Below are 24,980 nucleotides of genomic sequence, written 5' to 3' on the forward strand. Positions count from 1 at the left end.
GCATCGGCAGGCGGACTCTCAACCACTGCGCCACCAGGGAAGCCCACATTGGCAGTTTTATTCATATTTTAGTACTTAAGCTTTTCATATGATTAGAATGTGTGCATATTTAATGTACCCCCAAAGATGAAATGTGTGGTAATTTGTTAAGCTAAAAGGCAGTAGTAAGACACTTTGGCAAATACACTATATTACAGGCATCTTAGGGAGACAAATGAGTTGAACACGTCAAAATAATAGTTCTGTGATATTTACCGACAACTTAAAATAGCTGGGGACTATCTATTCAAAAACATGATTGTAGCATTATTTCATTAACCTCTAAAAAGCTCATTATTTTAAAAACATAAATCCTCTTTATGTCTCTTTTCAGGAAATGCAAAATTCCATTTGTTGCATAATTCTTCTACCATTAATTTGTTCACATTATTTCTGTGTTCGTCTTTCTTAATGCCAACAATGATGGAATAGAATGTTAAGTCTGTGATTACCTCTACTTTTTTGTTGTTTTTAAATATAAGCAAAGATTTAAAGACCCAGATGGGAAATGTCAGCACTATATTCTTCCTAGTCAGTTCTAACAAAATATCATCTATCTTAAAAATTGTTCTTCACAGGCATCAAAATCCCTAAATAACAGCCAAACCCCCCCCCCAAAAAAACAAACAAACAAAAAAAAACTGAGTAAATGCTTGTAAAATCATAGCTTCCTGTTGTGAAATTACAATTTATTGTACTCAAAGAGCAACTGTTTTTAAAAAACAAATGATTTTCTGAAAATAGATTGAAGATCTTAAGTTGCTTCACTGGCTCGTTGTTATACTAATTCCATCAAGTGGGATTTGGTTGATGAAACTGTGAAATAAAACAGTCCATACTTTTTGTTTAGACGAGTAATTTTTCAAATGCTTAGAGGAACAAGAATGGAAGTGATCACTGTCTGATATTCCACTTATTTGTGAAATGCTTATGGAATGAATGTGGTTACTAAACATTGTGTTTACTGAATATTAAGGAAGATAAAATATTGCCCTCTTTTCAAAAGAGCTTACTGTTAACAAAGGAGTGAAATCAAAGGGACAAGATAGGCTGGGAGTGGTGTGTGATTGAAGGTGTGTTGATCTGGGGCTGAACTCAATTGCTTTTAAAAGCTTTTTCAAGATCAGGTCAACATTAGTAACCTGACCAGATCTGGAGAGAGAAGAGTTGGTAAATTATTGGTTGAGGGAGGGAGTAGCAGTCAGGGGCATTAAAAAACCCTATTCCTTTCCTAGCCACTGTAGATGAATAACAATGGTTTGCAAACTGACTTTATTCTTAATTAAAATAATGAAATAAAAAAGCCTTATGATACTGGGTTACTGACATAAATTTAATAACTAGAATTTTCAGGCACTCCCAAAGTTTCATTTTAACTGTTAATTCCAGCGCTGTTTCTCTCTAGAATCTTCTAGAAATGGAACACTTTGATTTGTCTTCCCTCCCTATATTTCTGATGTTCTGTCAAAAATATTGATAAGCAGGGAAGTAATCCAAAAGCTGGACGAAGCAAGCAGTGAGAAAGAGCATACATTTCTAAACTGGATCATCAATCTCTCGAAAATTTAAATTGATTAGGCTTCATTCAGGAGGACAGGGCTGGAGGATAACTTTAGTCATAAGGCTAAGAATGTCTTAGGCAAATCATAACCTTGGATCATCTAATTCTTCATGAAATCTATCAACCACTCTCATGTTTTACCACAATGACTAGAGTAGTGCTCACTCATAAAATCATGTTTATCATACTAAAGATAACCCTTATTGAGTGAACACCAAATTCTGGGCACTCTGCTCAGGGGTTACCATGCATATGCCGAAAAGTTTATAAAGGCATCTCTGTCAAGAGATTCATTGATTTCACCAATATTCACCTCATTTTTTTTTCACTTGGGATAGTTGATTTATTTTCATCATTTCTTCTCTTGCAGCTCTTCTTTATGCAACTATTTTTGGAAATGTTACCACAATTTTTCAGCAAATGTATGCCAACACCAACCGGTACCATGAGATGCTGAATAATGTTCGGGACTTTCTGAAACTCTATCAGGTCCCCAAAGGCCTTAGTGAACGAGTCATGGATTATATTGTCTCAACATGGTCTATGTCAAAAGGCATTGACACAGAAAAGGTATGGGTTATTATTATTGTTCTTGTTATTTATTTTCTGTTTCAATAGGATCTTCAGATGCCCATAGCTTTCCCACTCACATATTACTTGTATAATTGCTTTATAAATGTTACTCTGTATTTCATAAGTGACATATCAGTCAATCATATTATTTAGTGCTTGGAAGGTGGAAAATGTTCAACCATTAATCATCAATTAGTACTAGTCATCAAACTCAATTTAGGAATTGTGGTTCCTGAAAACAGCTAATTATTTCAGTTCCTCAAAACATTCTCATTACCACTCAGAGTAATTGGTCACATTCCTCTAAAATGCTAACTGTGATGCCATTTCTTTTGCTAGATTTTATTCTTGATTTCTCTTCTGACATTTTGCCCATTTAAAATTCAGAAAGAAACTTCCTTGCTTGTAACTAAAAGATTATATATCTTCTATTCTACCCTCTACTTAAATTTCTCTTCTCTCTATCACACATTCTATAATGCAACTTATAGTTCTTTGTTTTCCCTTTTTCCGTACACAAATCTATGAAATAGATATGACCCTTGTAATCCACCTGTCATGTCTAATTTCTTGCTTGTCTTTTCATGGAACCTCTTTAAATTTTTCCCATCTAACTCATATTAGGGGCAAAGAAGAAACCAAAGTCCTCCTCATGATAAACAAAATCAAATAAATTCTCACTTCCTACACCCAGCTGATTCACATCCAATATAGGGAATGACAAGTAGGGCTTGCACATAAGACTTCTAGAGAAAACTGATCTTAAGCTATTTCACTTTATAAGTATCAGTGAAGGCTTTATTTTTAGGTACTGATTTTTGACATATGATAATCAGATAGCACATAACCTTCCTTGCCATTTCCCACAAATTTTATTTTTTTTAATCATATGAGGTTGACTTGTAGTTTTTCTTTCAGACCTGCTCAACAAGCACCTTTCAATGTCAAAGTGAAAGAGCCAATGAACAAAGTAGGTGTTAGTTAGGGGAATTTCATGAAACAAGTAGGAAGTTGTAAGCCAGAGCAGGTGTTAGGAGCAGAGGATTGAGGGGAGTTGAAGGGAACGGACTTGAGGGTAAGAGCTGAGGGAGGGAAGCCTTCAGAGAGAGTGCAAGTGAGATACTGGAGGCTAGCTATGTGGAAAAGTTATGAAAGAGGGTGAGATTTGCTCTTCTTTTGACATTTTACAAGATGCAGTTAAATGACCCCTTAAAGTGGAATGTGTGACCACAGAGGGGAAAAGGAAAAACTGCATACCTGTGGAATTTGATTACTGTGAACCTGAACGGATATAAGGTTAGTAGGGAGGGAATCCAAAGAAGGAACAAGATCTTCCTGAGGGGTGCACGTGAGAGTCAGTGTTTAAATCGCTAGAAGCAGGATATTCTCTGAGGTCCACATTCAATGACACTGAGCTCAAGACGCAACCATTTACCTTGTCAATCACTATCTCAGTCAGAAGCTTTTCTTTCCAGAAAATTCAGTGGGGTCTCATGGTAGTTGACAGATAACATCAGTAAACTGATGGAATAATAGCCCTTTACACTAGAAAAGTACCTGACCCAGAGCTTATGCCACAGATATGGTACATGGCAGATTTTTTAGTTCCCTTCTCTAAGTTCCCAGATGCTGGGTTAGTTCAGGAATGGAACCAATAGATTCTCACAAGCTTCCCCTCTAGTACCTGCTCAACTGTCTGCTTCATGATGCAGTTAGGGTGTAATATAAATTTTAATTCACATAAAAAGATTTTTAAAGAAATAAGTAAAAATATTAAAATGAATTAACTTTTGGATAAGACAAAATCATGGATGTGCCTCCTAACTAAATGGGAAATCTTTAGAGTAGTGTTTGACTAGTAGGAAGAGCAGATTTAAAGAACCATGGCACATACAGAAGTCTTTGTATGTATTAATGCAATGGAGTACATAACAAATTAAGTGATGAATAAATTTGGCTAGAATATGTAAAACCTTTCACACCAAAAGCTATGGAAACAAAAATGAGATAAAGCATCTGCAACAAATATCACAGGTGAAAGATTAATTACCTTAATATGTAAAGTGATTTTACAGATCAATAAGAAGAATTAGAATACATGGGGAAAATGAGCTGAACGCATAGAAGACAAAAGTTCAAATTACTAATAAACATACAAAAAGTCTTATTTTCACTTGTAATAAATAAATATTGAAAGAACAAGAGACTGTCAGATATAATGCCTAATATTAGCAAAGGCTGTAGTGACTGACACTATCATATTTTTCTGGTCTGTGTGTAACTTGGTAGGGTGCTTCTTGAAAACAGTTTTACCAAGATAATATCCTAAATTTAGGGATATCTAGACTTCAGTCCTTATGCCTCTTCCCTTTTCTGTCTAGAATCTCTCCTCAGTGATATCATACAATCTCATGACTGTAATAATATATGCTAACACCACCCTAGTATACATACTCATCCTGGACCTACTCCCTGAACCACAGATTCTCCTATTCAACTGCCTACTCATATCCAATGAAATTGTCCAGAACTGAACTCCTAATCATCTCCCATAAACCTGCTCTACTGACATTCTTCCTCAATGCAGTTAATGGAAACTCCACACCTCAGTTGCTTAGGACAAAGCTTCCACGTTGAAACTTCCCCCAAATCCTATTGGCTCCACCTCCATTTCTCACCACCTCCATTGAGATCAGCTGGTTCAAGTCACCATCATGTCCCATCTGGGTTATTCTGTAGCCAAGTGATTGGTCTGTGCATCCACCCCATCCCTGTATAGGTTATTCTCAGCACAGCAGCCAATGAGCTTATATGGCTTTCATAATAAAGCTTTCTATCTTCTTTCTCTCTCTTATGTCTCATCTCTATCTCTTTTTTATCTTATTTATCTCATCCATCCATCCATCTGTGTATCTAACTATTTTATATTCATCTTTACTTTTGATCATAAGAATGACATTGGTTGAGCCTGTTAAAATACAAGGGTAGAAAAAAGAAAATGAAAGTTCAATGACAGTAATCACATAAATCCTGGAATTGTAGTCATAATCTTAGAAGTGTAGATTTACTTGAGGATAGCTTCAGTAAACAGCATCTGATTTTTAACAGTTATACCATATTTGATATTAGAGACCTCTCTTAGACTTGCTGTTCCTCAATAAGTGAAATATTTGTCTTCCTATATGTTTCTTATCTTACATTTTGTTAATTGTTTGTTTCAAATATTTTATCAATGGCGGTTGTTATCAAATTTAACTTTGAGTATGTACTGAAAAAGATCGAAATATAATGTGTGAAATGAAATGTCTTTGTTCTAACGCTTCTCTTGTTAGTTCTAAAACAGCTATTTTTTTTCAGCTGCTGGTACAATAGAATTTAATGATGCATTTCAGCTAATTAGAGAAAACGGTCGCCCCAATTACTGAGATTGCATTCTGTCGCTTCCACATACTTAGTTTTATAGATATTTTGAATTCAGCTTTAACCCACAAGCAAATTAATCACTGTGATTTAATTCAGTCTTAGCTTGTCTTTTGTGAATAATGCTTTCTCTAATACAAATTGTGGCATTAAAATCACTACTGATGTGGAGATTGTAGCATTTTTATCATGAAAGTTTGCCTTAGGCAATTTAAAAATATAAAACAGTACCTAGATTAATTTGATTTGGTTGAAAGTATTTTATTGACTACTAATTACTATAGTTGCTTTAGATTCTTTTCAAATTTAATAACCAAAATCCGTCCTCTGGGCTTTGCTACTTGCTAACATTCTGTGCAGTTAAAAGACAAGAGAAATGGGTGGAATGAGTGAGGATTTAAAAGGGAAAGAGCAGATTATGGGAAAAAAATAGAAAGGATGATAGTTAAAGCTCAAAAAATCTATCCTACAGTTTGAAATGATTTTACTGAGAAATAATTCAAATAAAGTAAATGGCTGGGGACTTTATTTTCAGCTTTAGGACTGTATGAAAAAATACATAACTTGTAGCATGTTGTGTAGACCACATATTTCTCATAATACTGGAATCATTTTCAGCTTGTTTTGTAGAATGAAATTTAAAACCTTAAGGTTTTTTATTTTCCACTGTCTAATATTTTTTTTTCTAGCATGTTCTTTGAAGAAACTCAGAAAAAGCTCTTTGGTCTTCATTTCTTGTTTCATGGGTTTTGTAATAAGCATAAAATTATCAGTAGGCAGATCCCATTATATGAAAAGTTCTGGCAGAATTATGCAAAACATTCAGGCAGAATTATGCCTTTAGAATGTAAAGAAATTGATTTTCAATATTTTAAAATCTTGGATTATTTTTAAACCAGATCTATAACAGAAGCACTCTACTTCTTCCAGATATAGTAGGCAATATATATATTTTTTCTACAAATTAAAGTAACTTTCTTTTAATCAGTTTACTTTTATACAAACATATTTTTAAATTTAGGAAAGCCTGTCTAAATATTTCTTTGTATTCCTAAATGTGAAAAATGGGGATACATTCTTATATATTCATGGTGTCATTATCTTGGTTCAATATTTAAATTATTTAAATGCTTCAAGAAGTTTTTATAGCAATGTACAGCTGAACCCAAGAGTGAAAGCACTAGCCTTCCAAGAAGAGCTCCCCCCAGTTAAATATGTCATGTAAGTATATACATGTGAAGATAGTAAAACAAAACTGAATTGGTCTTAAGATGCATTCATAGGACTTTTGTCTCTGGATCAAGAGAGGTACTAAGCATCCCAATACAGTCCATGTTATTCAGCTCATAGATAAAATATTATGTTCAGCTTTCAGCTGGATGTTTTAAAAGAAGTATTATCAAATGGCAGCACACTTACTAGAAGATAATCATGATGACATAAAGTTCTGGGAATCTTGTTATAACTTAAAGGAAATATGAATATTTTGTTTGGCTAATTGAAGACTTTGGGGAGAGGTATGACAGGTGACCTGAACTATTTGAAGTATTTAAAGATGCAGTGATCTATCTGCTTCAGGAGGAAATTAAGTCCCTGTGGGTAAAGGATACAGACAGAACATCATCCAAAATGAACTTGCAGGTTCTGACACTGAAATTACATGACAGCTGTATCTGAATGATTTAGAGTACTATTACATATCATAACCTTTTTACAATTAAGAAACATATATTCAAGAGATCCTATATTAAAAATTACAGAATAAAATTCAGTAATGGTTCAATAATTATTTCCCAACAACTTTTTATTAGTACATCTAAGTACTGTAGTTTTACACATGAAACTAACTGGTTTTTTCCAAGGTAACAGAACAAATACCATCTTAAAAAAATTATGAGGACTCAGTATCCCTGTTGGGGGCTAAGCCAGCCCAGGCCCATTGGACAATTGGCATGTTTTTCCTGTGGTCTTTAAGTAAACTGCTTGTTGGGCAGGAGAGACTATGGCTAGTTTATTATTATAGGAAACTATATTTTAGCCTGTTTTGTGAAAGCACCATGGCCCAAATATCTGAAAACTGTGACCTTTATATCTATACCTATACATGGCAAGGGAATTTAACTATTGTCATGTCCACATGTGCTTCTCAGTTGTTACCTAGTGAGAAATTACAGGGTAAGCATTCAGACTTACTATTGACATTTCTCTTTTCTAGCTGACCTGCAGGCATTACCTGAAAAGGTAGACTTTATCTGAAACCTCAATTATATTTTTCCTTTCATGGATCAGAAGTTAAATAAAATAACACTGAAGGGTTTATTAGAAACATTATAAGTAGATAGGAACTTTAATATTTTCTGTGATAGAAATTTGAAGCATCGGATTATATTTGGTGTGTCATGGCTTTTGGCATGATTTAAGAGTACTCCAATGCCAGCTTTACATTATTGTTAGCTAATAAAATTACTAGCAAACTTTTTGTGTGTCAGGTAGTAGGCAGTATTATTTTTCTCTAGTAAGGATAGGGAGACACTGTATAACTTAGGTTAAAACCTGAGTGGCTTAAACCTTTCTCTAGGAATAATATTAAGTGCATTATTTTTATGTACCATGTTGAAGTTACTTTATTGCATTAGAGTGGGCTAGTTTGTATTTCATTTTCTTACCACTCTGTCACTAGCCTCTGAGGAAGGGACTACAGAGTCATTTGATAGCTACAGTCCAGGAATGAGAAAGAGTTGTCCATGTAGGGCCATGGATGACTTGCTCAGTAGCCTGGCTTTATCTTGACCATGAGGATTGGTTTCCATGCTCAGTGTTCACATCAACAATGGAGATACCACCACCCACCTTACTTAGTTGTCTAGAGGATGAAAAGTGCCCACATAGTGCCTGCATAAGGTAAGCAATAATAAGTGTAATCAAATAATTTAGTTTATTGAGGTTACAATCAATTGATTTCCTCCTTTACTAATCATAAACTATAAAAAGTAGGTCATGCCTGGCATCATTTTTACCTTAGTCTTTGCTTGGTATTCAGTCCATACTGTTGTCTTTATTTTTTTTATCAAGCATCTTTTCCGACCATAAGACTAGAAATCAACTACAAGAAAAAAATTGCAGAAAACCACAAACACTTGTAGGCTGAACAGTATGCTACTAAACAACCAGTGGATCATTGTAGAATTCAAAGAAGAAATAAAAAAATACCTAGAGTCAAATTAAAATGAAAACACAGCAATCTAAAATCTATGGGTGCAGCAAAAGCTGTTCTAAAAGGGAAGTTTATACAAGCCTATCTCAGGAGACAAGAAAACTCTCGAATAAACAACCTAAACTTATATCTCAAGGGACAAGAAAAAGAACAAACAAAACCCAAAGTTAGTAGAAGGAAAGAAGTCATAAAGATGAGAGCAGAAGTAAATGAATAGAGCCTGAAAAAATATAGAAAGATAAATGAAAGTAAGAGCTGGTTCTTTGAAAAGATAAACAAAATTGATAAACCTTTAGCCAGACACATCAAGAAAAAAAAGCAAGAGAGCCTGAATCAATAAAATCGGAAATAAAGAAGTAGTTACAATCAACAACACAGAAATACAAAGGCTCATAAGAGATTACTATAAACAGTTATATGCCAATAAAATGGACAACTTAGAGGAAATGGATAATTTCCTAGAAATATAAAATCTCCCAAGACTGAACAAGGAAGAAATAGCGAATATGAACAAATTACCAGTAAATGAAATTGCATCAGTAATTAAAAAAAACACTTCCCAACAAATGAAAGTCAAATCAAAACAACAATGAGATATCACCTCATACCCATCAGAATGGCTATCATCAAAAAGACCAGAACTAACAAATGTAAGTGAGGCTGTAGAGAAAAGGGAACCCTTGGACACTGTTGGTGGGAATGTAAATTGGTACAGACACTATGGAAAATAGTTTGGAGGTTCCTCAATAAACAGAACATAGAACTACCATATGATCTAGCAATTCCACTCTTGGGTACATATCCAAAGAAAACAAAACACTAATTTGTAAAGATACATGCACCCCAGTGTTTATAGCAGCATTACTTACAATAGCCAAGATATGGAAGTAATCTAAGTGTCCATCAACAGGTGAATGGATAAAGATGATGTGCCACACACACACACACACACACACACACACACACACACACACATACACATACACACAGGAATACTACTCAGCCATAAAAAAGAATGAAATTTTGCCTTTTGCCACAATGGGGGACCTGGAGGATATTACACTTAGTGAAATAAGTCAGAGAGACAAGTACTGTATGTTATCACTTTATATGTGTAATCTAAAAAATAAAACGAATGAATATAACAAAAAAGAAACAGACTCAGATATAGAGAGGAAAGTAGTTGTTACCAGTGGGAAGAGGGAAGGTGGAGGGGTAAGATAGGGGTAGGGGATTAAGAGGTACAAACTACTATGTATAATAACTTTAAATGGAGTATAATCTATAAAAATTTTGAATCACTATGTTGTACACCTGAAACTAATGTAATGTTGTAAATCAATTATACCTTGAAACCGTGGTTTCACAAGGGGAAAGAAAAAAAGGGAAACATGGTTTTGTAGGATATTGTAGTAATTGCTATGGAGTGGTAAATAAAAGTATACATAGTCCCTGCTCTTGTGTTGCTCTGAGTTTAATGTGAGAGGAAAGACTTAAATAACCAGAGTTAAATGTATGATTCCAAATTGTGATGATGCTTGAAATATAATACAGGGAGCTATGGAAGATTTAAATATAATAGAAGAGGGAGTGGATCTAGTTAAGGTTGGAGGATGTAGGTTTAAGATGGCAATGGAGAAAGCAATAAAATTTGAACAGAAAAGCTTGTTAGAAAATGAAACTTCACATATTTTATAACAGAACTCAAATTACCTGTATGCTAATCCTCAAGTAACTGGTCTGAAGATGGAAAACAAAAGAAAGGAGAAAAAGCAAAGGTCTAGTTAGTACATTAGCTACTTAAATCATTAATTAACTATACGTAGACTCTACATTCTATGTGCTATGGAATAATTTAAACTGAGTATTCATATTGGCTGAAAATCTTACTCTAAAACCAATAACAGCACATACGGGGGCATATGGACTCCACTGGTTCCCTAGTCCTGATTAAGCTAATCAGCACATATGTGTTTAGAAATGGGTCTGCTGCCTTTGTGGACAGGTATCAGAGAATACATTCATGACCAGAGCATACTTTACGCATTCTGTTTTCATCGTTTCTACCAAGGACGAATAAAATGTTAGAAAAAAATATTTTTCTAACCATTTTCCCCCCAAAATGTTTATTTAATAGAGATACATGACATATAAAATAAGAAATTAGAGCTAGGCAAAGAAGAAACTATGATAAATCACCCATAATCCCACCACTCATAGGAATGTAGCTTGCCACAAACATACAGTACCACTATAAGAAATTACAGAATGAATATATCAATAGTGGTCCTACCATCAGACTTATTACTTATATAGGACACCTATTACAAGAAAGAGGCCTGATTCTGTAATCAAAATTTGGTGGAGTACTAGAGTTAATATTCTTGATAATAAATTTATCTTTAATTGGTTTTTAAGAAAGTTCTTGTAATAAATCTCCCTACAAACTTACAGAGGAAGAGTTTCATTTCTGTGGCTTTTTGAGAGCTATTGTAAAATGTTCAAAGGGAAGAAAAACCAAAATATTCAAAAACAAAACAAACCAAAACAAACAAGCAAACAAAAAACCCTAAACAGTTTAATTTTTCCTTTTTGATCCTTAGTTTTAAAGTACATTATAGAAGATTCAAAAGAACTGAGAGAAAACCTCAAATCTTAATTCCATGACCTTTACTTTCTCACTAATAAAACGTGAGACCTGATATCACTTAATCTTAATATACCTCTGTTCTCTATTTGCAATGATGCATAAGAATGTTAGTGTCAAAGCATGAGCTATTTCACAGAGGTAAATTTTCCAGTTGACTGAAACTTGTTCTTTCCTGCACAATTATTTAAGAATCTTGAGAAAAGCCTTTCAAATGATGTTACATGTTTTCCTTAAAGAGAATATTATATATTACATAAATTAGGAAAATATTTTCTTCACAAGGAGCACTACACCTCCTCATGATTTTAGACATGTACTTGTTTAATACTTTAACTCCAAATCCATAATAGAGAAAGGCAGTTTGGTTATTATAGTTTTAAGGATAACCTCTTAAAATAGTATATCAAATATTTATTCTTATGTGTGTTCATATTTGTATTGACTTTTATGGACTTCTCATAAAATTAAAATCAATATAAAACAAGACAGTACAACAGACATGCATAAACACTTCCACATATATATACAAGAAAGAATTAAATACAATAGAGGTGTCTAGCCACCTGGAGTGTCGTTTTTACTGAATTTGGTCATATTGAGCTTTTGATTTTCTTGGCAGCTAAATTAAAAAGAGAAATGTTGTCTATTAAAGGAGGCAAACACATTTGCCTAAAGACTAATATATTTTCTTCTGGCATTGAATCCAAATAGGACTTTGTCATGCAAATCTTTTGTTTGCAAGCAATAGAGTATATTGATTAAGATCAGGGATCAGCAAACTTTTTGTGTAAAGGACCAGAAAGTACATAGTCTAGACTTTGTGGGCCATGTGGTCTTTGTTTCAACTACTTAACTTTGTCATTGTAGCATGAAAAGAGCCATAGACAACATGTAAATAATGAACAGTGCTCGGTCCCAATGAAAGCTTATTTATAGTTACATTAATTTGAATTTCATATACTTTTACATGTCATAAAATATTATTTTCCTTTTTTCCCGCAATTATTTAAAAATGTAAAAACCATTTTTAGCTTACTGGCCATACAAACACAAGTGGAAGTCCAGATTTGCCCCTCAGGTCCTAGTTTGCTGACCTCTGCTTAAGATTACTACATCTCTAGTCAGATTGTCAGATTTCTATCCTATTTAAAATTGCAGCATCTCTACCCTTAAAGTCCTTAGGTAACTTCCACAGTTTAATTTTCTTCACAGAACTTATCACAACTTGAAGTATTTTATATATATATAGTTCATTTCTTTATTTGTTAAATGTGCCACTATTAGAATAAACATTTCATGCAGGCAAGGAGTTTTGCCTCTTTTGTTCATTGCTGAGTAATTTGCACTTAGAATAGTGCTTGGTACCTGTTAGATAATCAATAAATTTTTATTTTATCAATGGATATAATTCTGGGGTTCATAAGGACATATACATTTGGAAGCCATTAATATATAAAAGGCCTTGAAGACATGGCTGTGATCACTCAAAATGACATTATAGCTAGGAAAGAGAAAAGAGTTTTGAGAAACTCCTACATTTAGATGAAGTAGATGAGAAAGGGCCTGAAAGGACATTGATCAGTGGTTGGTGATATCAGATCAAAAGCAGAAATATTTTATTTTATGGAAGTCAAGAGAGAAAATGAACAACTATCTTGAAATCTTCTAAAATATAAATAAAATGTGAAAAATTCTGCTTGGATTTTTCAACATAGAGCATATTTGTGGACTTGATAAAAGCAGATTTATTAGAGTAGTGGAGACAGATGAAACATTGGAGTGAGGAGGAGTAATGTGTAGTAATTAAGAGTGTGATTTTGGCATAGGGATAATCAAATTGACATATGGTAATGGTGCAAGTTAATGAATGTAAAAATAGCCCCAAACATATGGAGAGACATTATATATGACAGAGATAGGCAAATATACATGAGTGGGAAAGGCAAGACCATTCAACAAATGTTATTGGGCATAGGAAAAAAGTTCAGTCTGACCTCTCCTTCCCACCATATCAATCAATTCTGGGCTTTAAGACTTAAATATGAAAAACCTGTGTCAATTTCATATGGAACCACAAAGAACCTCAAACAGCCAAAATAATCTTGAGAAAGAACAAAACTGGATACATAACACTTCCTGATTACAAAATACTTTACAAGTCTGCAGTAATTAAAATAGTATGGTGCAGGCCTAGAGACAGACATATAGACCATGGAACAGAATAGAGAGTTCAGAATTAAATTTGCACATAAATAGTCAACTGATCTTTGACAAGGGTGCCAAGAATTCACAATGGGGAAAGGATAGTCTCTTCAACAAATGGTGTTTGGAAAACTGGACATTCATATGCAAAAGAATGAAATTGGGATCTTATCTAACATCACACACAAAAATCAACTCAAAATGGATTAAGACATTGCCAAGACAATGACAAAAACACAATCAAGAAAATTTTCCCTGTGTTTTCTCCTAGGAATTTTAGAGTTTCAGGTATTATGTTTAAATCTTTGCAATGATTTCTTGGATATGACACCAATAGCATAGGCAACAAAAGCAAAAATAGACAAATGGGACTGCATCAAACCAGAAAGCTTCTGCACAGCAAGGAAAGCAAATAACAGGTGAAAAGGCAACTTACAGAAGGGGAGAAAATATTTGCAAACCTATAGCTGTTGAGGGGTTAATATCCAAAATATATAAGGAACTCACACAACTAAACAGTAAAAAACCAAATAACCCAATTTAAAAATGGGCAAATGTCTTGAATAGACATTTCTCCATAAAAAACATACAAATACCCAAAAGGTATATGAAAATGCTGTCTTATAGAAAGAGCAAAAGGGCTTTAAGTCACCCAGACCATGAATCTTATTGACCTTTGTAAAATGGAAATAAGATCTGCATTGTATAATTTTCATAAGGATTAAAATTGTTGGTGTCATTTTCTATTTCTTTCAAAATATGAACCAATTGAATCTAAGAAAAGAATATTGAAATCCCTGCCAAGCTGTGTTTGAACCTGAGGAGGAGGATATTTGATTTGCTACTCTAGTAGAATATTAGATACTGTGATTTCGAAATAGGCGTAAGGCTGACTATCCAGGGCAAGGTTAACTTTCCTTTTTTTTTTTTTTTTTTTTTTAAATTTTTTTTTAACATCTTTATTGGAGTATAACTGCTTTACGACGGTGTGTTAGTTTCTGCTTTATAACAAAGTGAATCAGTTATAAATATACATATGTTCCCATATCTCTTCCCTCTTGCATCTCCCTCCCTCCTACCGCTCTAGGTGGTCACAAACTACCTAGCTAATCTGCCTGTGCTATGCGGCTGCTTCCCACTAGCTATCTATTTTACGTTTGGTAGTGTATATATGTCCATGCCACTCTCCCACTTTATCACAGCTTACCCTTCCCCCTCCCCATATCGTCAAGTCCATGCTCTAGTAGGTCTGTGTCTTTATTCCCATCTTACCCCTAGGTACTTCATGATTTTCTTTTTCTTAGATTCCATATATATGTGTTAGCATACGGTATTTGTTTTTCTCTTTCTAACTTACTTCACTCTGTATAACAGACTCTAGGTCCATCCACCTCACTACAAATAACTCAATTTCGTTTCTTTTTATGCCTGAGTAATATTCCATTGTATATATGTGCCACATCTTCTTTATCAATTCATCTGTAGATGAACACTTAGGTTGCTTCCATGTCCTGGCTCTTGTAAATAGAGCTGCAGTGAACATTTTGTTACATGACTATTTTGAATTACGGTTTTCTCAGGGTATATGCCCAGTAGTGGGATTGCTGGGTCGTATGGTACTTCTATTTGTAGTTTTCTAAGGAACCTCCATACTGTTCTCTATAGTGGCTGTATCACTTTACATTCCCACCAACAGTGCAAGAGTGGTCCCGTCTCTCCATACCCTCTCCAGCATTTATTTTTTCTCGATTTTTTGATGATGGCCATTCTGACTGGTGTGAGATGATATCTCATTGTAGTTTTGATTTGCATTTCTCCAATGATTAATGATGTTGAGCATTCTTTCATGTGTTTGTTGGCAGTCTGTATATCTTCTTTGGAGAAATGTCTATTTAGGTCTTCTGCCCATTTTTGGATTGGGTTGTTTGGTTTTTTGTTATTGAGCTGCATGAGCTGCTTGTAAATTTTGAAAATTAATCCTTTGTCAGTTGCTTCATTTGCAAATATTTTCTCCCATTCTGAGGGTTGTCTTTTCATCTTGCTTATGGTTTCCTTTGCTGTGCAAAAGGTTTTAAGTTTCATTAGGTCCCATTTGTATATTTTTGTTTTTATTTCCATTTCTCTATGAGGGGGTCAAAAAGGATTTTGCTGTGATTTATGTCATAGAGCATTCTGCCTTTGTTTTCCTCTAAGAGTTTGATAGTGTCTGGCCTTACGTTTAGGTCTTTAATCCATTTTGAGTTTATTTTTGTGTGTGGTGTTAGGGACTGTTCTAATTTCATGCTTTTACATGTACCTGTCCAGTTTTATCAGCACCACTTATTGAAGAGACTGTCTTTTCTCCACTGTACATTCTTCCCTCCTTTATCAAAGATAGGAGGACCATATGTGCATGGGTTTATCTCTGGGTTTTCTATCCTGTTCCATTGATGTATATTTCTGTTTTTGTGCCAGTACCATACTGTCTTGATTACTGTAGCTTTGTAGTATAGTCTGAAGGCAGGGAGCCTGATTCCTCAAGCTCCATTTTTCATTCTCAAGATTGCTTTGGCTATTTGGGATATTTTCTGTTTCCATACAAATTGTGAAATTTTTTGTTCTAGTTCTGTGAAAAATTCCAGTGATAGTTTGATAGGGATTGCATTGAATCTGTAGATTGCTTTGGGTAGTAGAGTCATTTCCACAATGTTGATTCTTCCAATCCAAGAACATGGTATATCTCTCCATCTATTTGTATCATCTTTAATTTCTTTCATCAGTGTCTTATAATTTTCTGTGTACAGGTCTTTTGTCTCCTTAGGTAGGTTTATTCCTAGATATTTTATTCTTTTTGTTGCAATGGTGAATGGGAGTGTTTTCTTAATTTCACTTTCAGATTTTTCATCATTATTGTATAGGAATGCCAGAGATTTCTGTGCATTAATTTTGTATCCTGCTACTTTACCAAATTCATTGATTAGCTCTAGTAGTTTTCTGGTAGCATCTTTAGGATTCTCTATGTATAGTATGTCATCTGCAAACAGTGACAGCTTTCTTCTTTTCCGATTTGGATTCATTTTATTTCTTTTTCTTCTCTGATTGCTGTGGCTAAAACTTCCAAAACTATGTTGAATAAGAGTAGTGAGAGTGGGCAACCGTGTCTTGTTCCTGATCTTAGTGGAAATGCTTTCAGTTTTTCACCATTGAGGATGATGTTGGCTGTGGGTTTGTCATATATGGCCTTTATTATGTTGAGGAAAGTTCCCTCTATGCCTACCTTCTGCAGGGTTTTTATCATAAATGGGTGTTGAATTTTGTCAAAAGCTTTCTCTGCATCTATTGAGATGATCATATGGTTTTTCTCCATCAATTTGTTAATATGGTGTATCACATTGATTGATTTGTGTATATTGAAGAAACCTTGCATTCCTGGAATAAAACCCACTTGATCATGGTGTATGATCCTTTTAATGTGCTGTTGCACTCTGTTTGCTAGTACTTTGTTGAGGATTTTTGCATCTATGTTCATCAGTGATATTGGCCTTTAGTTTTCTTTCTTTGTGACATCCTTGTCTGGTTTTGGTGTAAGGGTGATGGTGGCTTCGTAGACTGAGTTTGGGAGTGTTTCTCCCTCTGCTATATTTTAGAAGAGTTTGAGAAGGGTAGGTGTTAGCTCTTCTCTAAATGTTTGATAGAATTCAGTTGTGAAGCCATCTGGTCCTGGGCTTTTGTTTGTTGGAAGATTTTTAATCACAGTTTCAATTTCAATACTTGAGATTGGTGTGTTCATATTTTCTATTTCTTCCTGTTTCAGTCTCAGCAGGTTGTGCATTTCTAAATATTTGTCCATTCCTTCCAGGTTGTCCATTTTATTGGCATATAGTTGCTTGTCGCAATCTCTCATGATCCTTTGTATTTCTGCAGTGTCAGTTGTTACTTCTCCTTTTTCATTTCTAATTTTATTGATTTGAGTCTTCTCCCTTTTTTTCTTGATGAGTCTGGCTAATGGTTTACTAATTTTGTTTATCTTCTCAAAGAACCAGCTTTTAGTTTTATTGATCTTTGCTATCATTTCCTTCATTTCTTTTTCATTTATTTCTGATCTGATCTTTAAGATTTCTTTCCTTCTGCTAACTTTGGGTTTTTTTTGTTCTTCTTTCTCTAATTGCTTTAGGTACAAGGTTAGGTTTTTTATTTGAGATGTTTCCTGTTTCTTAAGGTAGGATTGTATTGCTATAAACCTCCCTCTTAGAACTGCTTTTGCTGCATCCCATAGGTTTTGGGTCATTGTGTCCCATTGTCATTTGTTTCTAGGTATTTTTGATTTCCTCTTTGATTTCTTCACTGATTACTTCATTATTAGGTAGTGTATTGTTTACCCTCCATGTGTTTGTATTTTATACAGATCTTTTCCGGTAATTGATATCTAGTCTCATAGCATTGTGGTTGGAAAAGATACTTGATATGATTTCAATTTTCTTAAATTTACCAAGGCTTGATTTGTGACCCAAGATATGATCTATCCTGGAGAATGTTCCATGAGCACTTGAGAAAAATGTGTATTCTGTTGTGTTTGGATGGAACGTCCTATATATATCAATTAAGTCCATCTTGTTTAATGTATTATTTAATGCTTGTGTTTCCTTATTTTTTTTCATTTAGGATGATCTGTCCATTGGTGAATGTGGAGTGTTAAATTCCCCTACTATGATTGTGTTACTGTCGATTTCCCCTTTTATGGCTGTTATTATTTGCCTTATGTATTGAGGTGCTCCTATGTTGGGTGCATAAATATTTACAATTGTTATATCTTCTTCTTGGATAGTTCCCTTGATCATTATATAGTGTCCTTCTTTGTCTCTTGTAATAGTCTTTATTTTAAAGTCTATTTTGTCTGATATGAGAATTGCTACTCCAGCTTTCTTTTGATTTCCATTTGCATGGAATAACTTTTTCCATCCCCTCACATTCAGTCTGTATGTGTCCCTAGGTCTGAGGTGGGTGTCTTGTAGACAGCATATATACGGGTTTTGTTTTTATATACATTCAGCCAGTCTGTGTCTTTTGGTTGGAGCATTTAATCCATTTACATTTAAGGTAATTATTGATATTTATGTTCCTATTCCCATTTTCTTAATTGTTTTGGGTTCGTTATTGTAGATCTTTTCCTTCTCTTGTGTTTCTTGCCTAGAGAAGTTCCTTTAGCATTTGTTGTAAAGGTGGTTTGGTGGTCCTGAACTGTCTCAGCTTTTGCTTGTCTGTAAAGGTTTTAATTTCTCCATCAAATCTGAATGAGATCCTTGGTGGTTAGAGTAATCTTGGTTGTAGGTTTTTCTCCTTCATCACTTTAAATATGTCCTGCCAGTCCCTTCTGGCTTGCAGAGTTTCTGCTGAAAGATCAGCTATTAACCTTATGGGGATGCCCTTGTGTGTTGTTGTTTTTCCCTTGCTGCTTTTAATATGTTTTCTTTGTATTTAATTTTTGACAGTTTGATTAATATGTGTCTTGGCGTGTTTCTCCTTGGATTTATCCTGTATGGGACTCTCTGTGCTTCCTGGACTTGATTAACTATTTCCTTTTCCATATTAGGGGAGTTTTCAACTGTAATCTCTTCAAATATTTTCTCAGTCCCTTTCTTTTTCTCTTCTTCTTCTGGGACCCTTATAGTTCGAATGTTGGTGCATTTAATGTTGTTCAGAAGTCTCTGAGACTGTCCTCAGTTCTTTTCATTCTTTTTTCTTTATTCTGCTCTGCAGTAGTTATTTCCACTATTTTATCTTCCATGTCACTTATCCGTTTTTCTGCCTCAGTTATTCTGCTATTGATTCCTTCTAGCGTATTTTTAATTTCATTTATTGTGTTGTTCATCATTGCTTGTTTCCTCTTTAGTTCTTCTAGGTCCTTTTTAAATGTTTCTTGCATTTTTTCTATTCTATATCCAAGATTTTGGATCATGTTTACTATCATTATTCCGAATTCTTTTTTCAGGTAGACTGCCTATTTCCTCTTCATTTGTTAGGTGGTGGGTTTTTACCTTGCTGCTTCATCTGCTGTGTGTTTTTCTGTCTTCTCATTTTGCTAATCTTACTGTGTTTGGGGTCTCCTTTTTGCAGGCTGCAGGTTCCTAGTTCCCGTTGTTTTTGGTGTCTGTCCCCAGTGGCTAAAGTTGGTTCAGTGGGTTGTGTAGGCTTCCTGGTGGAGGGGACTAGTGCCTGTGTTCTGGTGGATGAGGCTGGATCTTGTTTTTCTGGTGGGCAGGTCCACGTCTGGTGGTGTGTTTTGGGGTGTCTGTGGCTGTATTATTGTTTTACGCAGCCTCTGTGCTAATGGATGGGGTTGTGTTCCTGTCTTGCTAGTTGTTTGTCATAGGGTGTGCAGCACTGTAGCTTGCTGGTCGTTGAGTGGAGCTGGGTCTTGATGTTGAGATGTAGATCTCTGGGAGATTTTTGCCGTTTGATATTACATGGAGCTGGGAGGTCTCTTGTGGACCAGTGTCCTGTATTTGGCTCTCCCATCTCAGAGGCATAGCACTGACTCCTGGCTGGAGTACCAAGAGCCTTTCATCCACAGGGCTCTGAATAAAAGGGAGAACAAGTAGAAAGAAAGAAATAAAAGAAAGAAAGAAAGAAAGCACGCAAGAAAGAAAAGAAAGGAAGGAAGGAAGGAGAGGGAGGGAGGGAGGAAGGAAGGAAGAAAGAAAGAAAATAAAATAAGATAAAATAAATTTATTAAAATAAAAAATATTTATGAGGAAAAAAAATTCTTTTAAGTTAAGAAAAAAAACGGACAGACAGAACCCTAGGAGAAATGGTGAAAGCAAAGCTTTACAGACAAAATCTCACACAGAAGCATACACATACACACTCACAAAAAGGGGAAAAGGGGAAAAAATAATATATCTTGCTCTCCAAGACCACCTCCTAAATTTGGGATGATTCGTTGTCTATTCAGGTGCTCTACAGATGCAGGGTACATCAAGTTGATTGTGGAGCTTTCATCTGGTGCTCCTGAGGCTGCTGGGAGACATTTGTCTTTCTCTTCTTTGTTCACACAGCTCCCGGGGTTCAGCTTTGGATTTGGCCCCGCCTCTGCCTGTAGGTCGCCTGCGGGCGTCTGTTCTTTGCTCAGCCAGGACGGGGTTAAAGGAGCAGCTGCTTCGGGGGCTCTGGCTCACTCAGGCCGGGGGAGGGAGGGGTACGGAATGCGGGGCGAGCCTGCGGCGGCAGAGGCCAGTGTGACGTTGCAGCAGCCTGAGGCGCACCGTGCGTTCTCCTGGCTAAGTTGTCCCTGGATCCCGGGACCCTGGCAATGGCGGGCTGCACAGGCTCCCGGGAGGGTAGGTGTGGATAGTGACCTATGCTCGCACACAGGCTTCTTGGTGGCGGCAGCAGCAGCCTTAGCGTCTCATGCCCGTCTCTGGGGTTCGCGCTGTTAGCCGCGGCTGTGCCCGTCTCTGGAGCTCCCTTAAGCAGTGCTCTTAATCCGCTCTCCTCGTGCACCAGGAAACAAAGGGGCAAGAAAAAGTCTCTCGCCTCTTTGGCAGCTCCAGACTTTTTCCCGGACTCCCTTCCTGCTAGCTGTGGCGCACTAGCCCCTTTCAGGCTGTGTTCACGCCGCCAAACCCAGTCCCCTTCCTGGGATCTGACCTCCGAAGCTCCCAGCCCCCGCCCACCCCGGCCGGTGAGCAGACAACCCTCTGGGGCTGGTGAGTGCTGGTCGGCACCGGTCCTCTGTTCGGGAATCTCTCCGCTTTGCCCTCCGCACCCCTGTGGCTGCGCTCTCCTCCGTAGCTCTGAAGCTTCCCGCGCTCTGTCACCCGTAGTCTCCGCCTGCGAAGGGGCTTCCTAGTGTGTGTGAAAACCTTTCCTCTTTCACAGTTCCCTCCCACTGGTGCAGGTCCTGTCCCTATCCTTTTGTCTCTGTTTTTTCTTTTGCCCTACCCAGGTACGTGGGGACTTTCTTGCCTTTTGGGAGGTCTGAGGTCTTCTGCCAGCGTTCAGTAGGTGTTCTGTAGGAGTTGTTCCACGTGTAGATGTATTTCTGATGTATCTCTGGCGAGGAAGGTGATCTCCGTGTCTTACTCTTCCGCTATCTTCCTCAACCTCACCAAGGTTAACTTTTGAGTCACTCAGGTCTTTGGGCTTTCCCAGAATGTTACTCATATTTTGTTGATAAAAGAGTGTAGTAGTTGTTGTTGTTAAGCTATCTTAACCAGTAGACTAGAATCTCTGAAGGTAGTGGCTGTATATATTTTTTTGTCTATATCTGAAAGACAAAACATGTTTCTGGCATTCATAGGGGACCATCAATCGATGAGCAAACGAAATAGGAAACAATGATAGAACTGTTTTAGAGTGCTTTTGAAACTGGTGTAACTCTGATTGGGGCTTGAACCCACACGCTGGGACAAAGTGATAGATAAGAAGTGGATTTATTTAGAGAGAACCACACTCCACAGACAGAGTGTGGACCATCTCAGAAGGCCAGAGTGGCATCAGGGTACGGGGTTGTCAGTTTTTATAGGGGTGGGTAATTTCATAGGCTGATGAGTGGGAGGGGTATTCCAGCTATTTGGGGAAGGGGTGGGGATTTCCAGGAATTGGGCCACCACCCACTCTCTGACCTTTATGGTTGGCCTTGGACCTGTCTGGCCCATGTGGGTGTGTCATTTAGCTTGCTGATGTGTTACAATGAGCATATACTGAGGCTCAAGGTCTAGTCCATCTTGGACCTATTTGGTTCTAATCAGTTTATGTCATTGGGCTATGTCATTCTTTTAAAGGTTGTGCCCTGCCCCCTTCACTCCTGTTTTGCTTTGAAAACCTCTGTGGACTTAGGAAAGCAGTTATACTGCTTTCTTAGTGTATTAGATTAGTTAACACACTTTGCAAAGCTAATATCATTAAAGGATTCATTAACTGAAAAAATAATAATTGCATAAAGGTTTTGTTCAGGTCTAAAGCATCACTAAGGACCAAACATACTCTTTGTCTAAATGAGATTTTCAGTACAGTTTTGAAGTGTCTGGGCATTTAAGAAGACGAAACTGGAATATTTTATAGAGAGCTGTTATAAATTGCAAAATTACAGCTTGGTTTCCCAGAGCAAAGGGTTTTTTGACTAAAGCCTTTGGCTTTGTGCTAGAGGCTACTGCCTCAGGTCAGAGGTTTGGCATTTGGCTTACCCTGGGGCAGAAGGACAAACTGTAGTTGTCTCTGTGAGATTAAACTAACCTTCCAGCCAAGGTGGCACATGTGAATCCAGAGCATACCGGCGGTTCCCCTCCTGAGGGGCGTGTTCTCAAGTATTTTTAGCTTTATGAAAAGTAACACAATAAAGGTGTATTAATGGCACCGAATGCAGTGCTCTGTTACTAGTTGATGTTCTAGGAGCTCTGGTTGTTTGAAGGAATATTTGCCCTTCCTGAAAAGGGAGGGAAAAAACTTTTAGTTTTTGTTAATACAAAGCTCTTAGCTTTATTTAAAAAAAAACTTTTTATTTTGAGATAATTGTAAATCACATGCAGTTGTTAGAAACATCATAGAGAGATTCTACCTTTCACTCGGTTTCCCTCATAACCAGGAAGATGACATTGATATGAATCATCAACCTTATTCAAATTTCGCCAGTTTACACACACTAATTTCTCTCTGTGTGTATGTGTGTCTGTGTTTGGTTCTACAACGAGCAATTTTATCACAAGCATACCATGCAACCACCACCACAGTCAAGGTACAGGGCAGTTCTATCACAGGGTCCCTCGTGCTATCCTTTCACTGCCACAGCCTCCTCTCTCACCCACACCTTCCTAAATCCTGGCAACCGCTAATCTATTCTCCAGCTCTTTAATATTGTCATTTCAAGAATGCTATATAAATAAAATCATGTAAACTTGTGACATTAGCTTTTTTCATTGTGTGTGTAACTCCCTTGAGATCCATCCAAATTATTGTGTGTATCACTAGTTTGTTCCTTTTCATTACTGAATGGTATGCCATGGCATAGATGTACCACAGTTTGTTCAGCTATTCACCCACTGAAGAAAATTTGTGTTGTTTCCATTTGGGGCTGTTACAAATAGAACTACGATAAACGTTCATGGACAGGTTTTTGTGTGGATATTAATTTTCCTTTCTTTGGGATAAATGCCCAAGAGTGTAATTGCTGGGTCATATGTTAAGCACATGTTAGTTTTGTATGAAACTACCAGAGTAGATATACAGTTTTGTATACCCACCAGCAATATATGAACAATCTGTTTTCTCTGCATCCTCACATCATTTGAGGTTATCACTATTTTTTATTTTAGGTGGGCAGTAATATCACATTGTAGGTTTAATTTGTATTTCCCTAATGGCTAATAATGGTGAACATATTTTCATGTGCTTATTTTTCATCTGTTTGCTCTCTTCAGTAAAACATCCTTTCATGTCTTTTGCCTGTTTACGAAGTGCATTTTTTTTTTTAATGTTGAGTTTTGGTACTTCTTATATATTTTAGATATTTGTCCCTTGTTGGATATATGATTTGCAAGTATTTTTTTCCAGTTTGTTGTTTGTCTTTTCATTCTCTTCAAGTTTTATAGTCTTAAATTTTATATTTAAGTCCATGATGCATTTTGAGTTAATTTTTGTGTAAGATGTAAGATTTAGGTTGAAGTTTGGCCTTTTTTTGCCACTGTATGTCCAATTTTTCCAGCACCATTTGTTGAAAAGAGTGTCTTTGCCAATATCATTCTGTTTTCATTGCTACAGCTATATAATATACCATAACATTGGATAGAGTGATTCCTACTACCTTGTTCCTTTTTCAATGCTCTGAGCTATTCTAGATCTTACACCTTTCCACTTACATTTCAGAATAAGCTTGTCTGTGTCTACCAAAAAACCTTGCTGGAATTTTGATAGGAGTTGCATTAAACTTATAGATAAATCTGGGGAGAATTGACCTATTTACTATGTTGGGTCTTCCAATTCATTAATATGGTATATCTCTCCATTCATTTAGGTCTTCTTTGATTTCCTTCATCAGCATCTTGTAATTTTCAGAAAACAGATCCTGTCCCTGTTTTGTTAGATTTACTATTTTATTTTATAAATTATAAATGATATTATGTTTTAAGTTTTCATTTCCATATGTTCATCATTACATTTTGTTTTTTTGAATATTTCTTTAGCCTCTCATCTATTGCTTTTCCTCACAGTCAGCACACACCTCCAGCAAAATTTCTAACAATTTGCTGTCTTTGACCTGCCATATGCAGAAACTAGGTCATGTTTGCAGGATGTGGGGCTCTGGTAGAGTTCCTTGAAGAATCAAGTGACGTCTGAGGGCATCTGTT

At 36.1% G+C, this 24,980-nt stretch overlaps 1 protein-coding gene across 2 annotated transcripts in view; it reads left to right on the forward strand.

Moving 5' to 3' along the window:
• Positions 1-24,980, forward strand: part of KCNH5 (potassium voltage-gated channel subfamily H member 5) — a 324,888-nt gene that overhangs the window by 215,808 nt on the left and 84,100 nt on the right. For both annotated transcript variants that reach the window (XM_060003417.1, XM_060003416.1), the window contains exon 8: positions 1,971-2,170. In XM_060003417.1, the coding sequence (XP_059859400.1) occupies positions 1,971-2,170 (200 nt within the window). The remainder of the gene's footprint in view (positions 1-1,970; positions 2,171-24,980) is intronic.

The sequence above is a fragment of the Delphinus delphis genome, chromosome 2 (genome assembly GCF_949987515.2).
Source record: "Delphinus delphis chromosome 2, mDelDel1.2, whole genome shotgun sequence".
Lineage (NCBI taxonomy): Eukaryota > Metazoa > Chordata > Mammalia > Artiodactyla > Delphinidae > Delphinus > Delphinus delphis.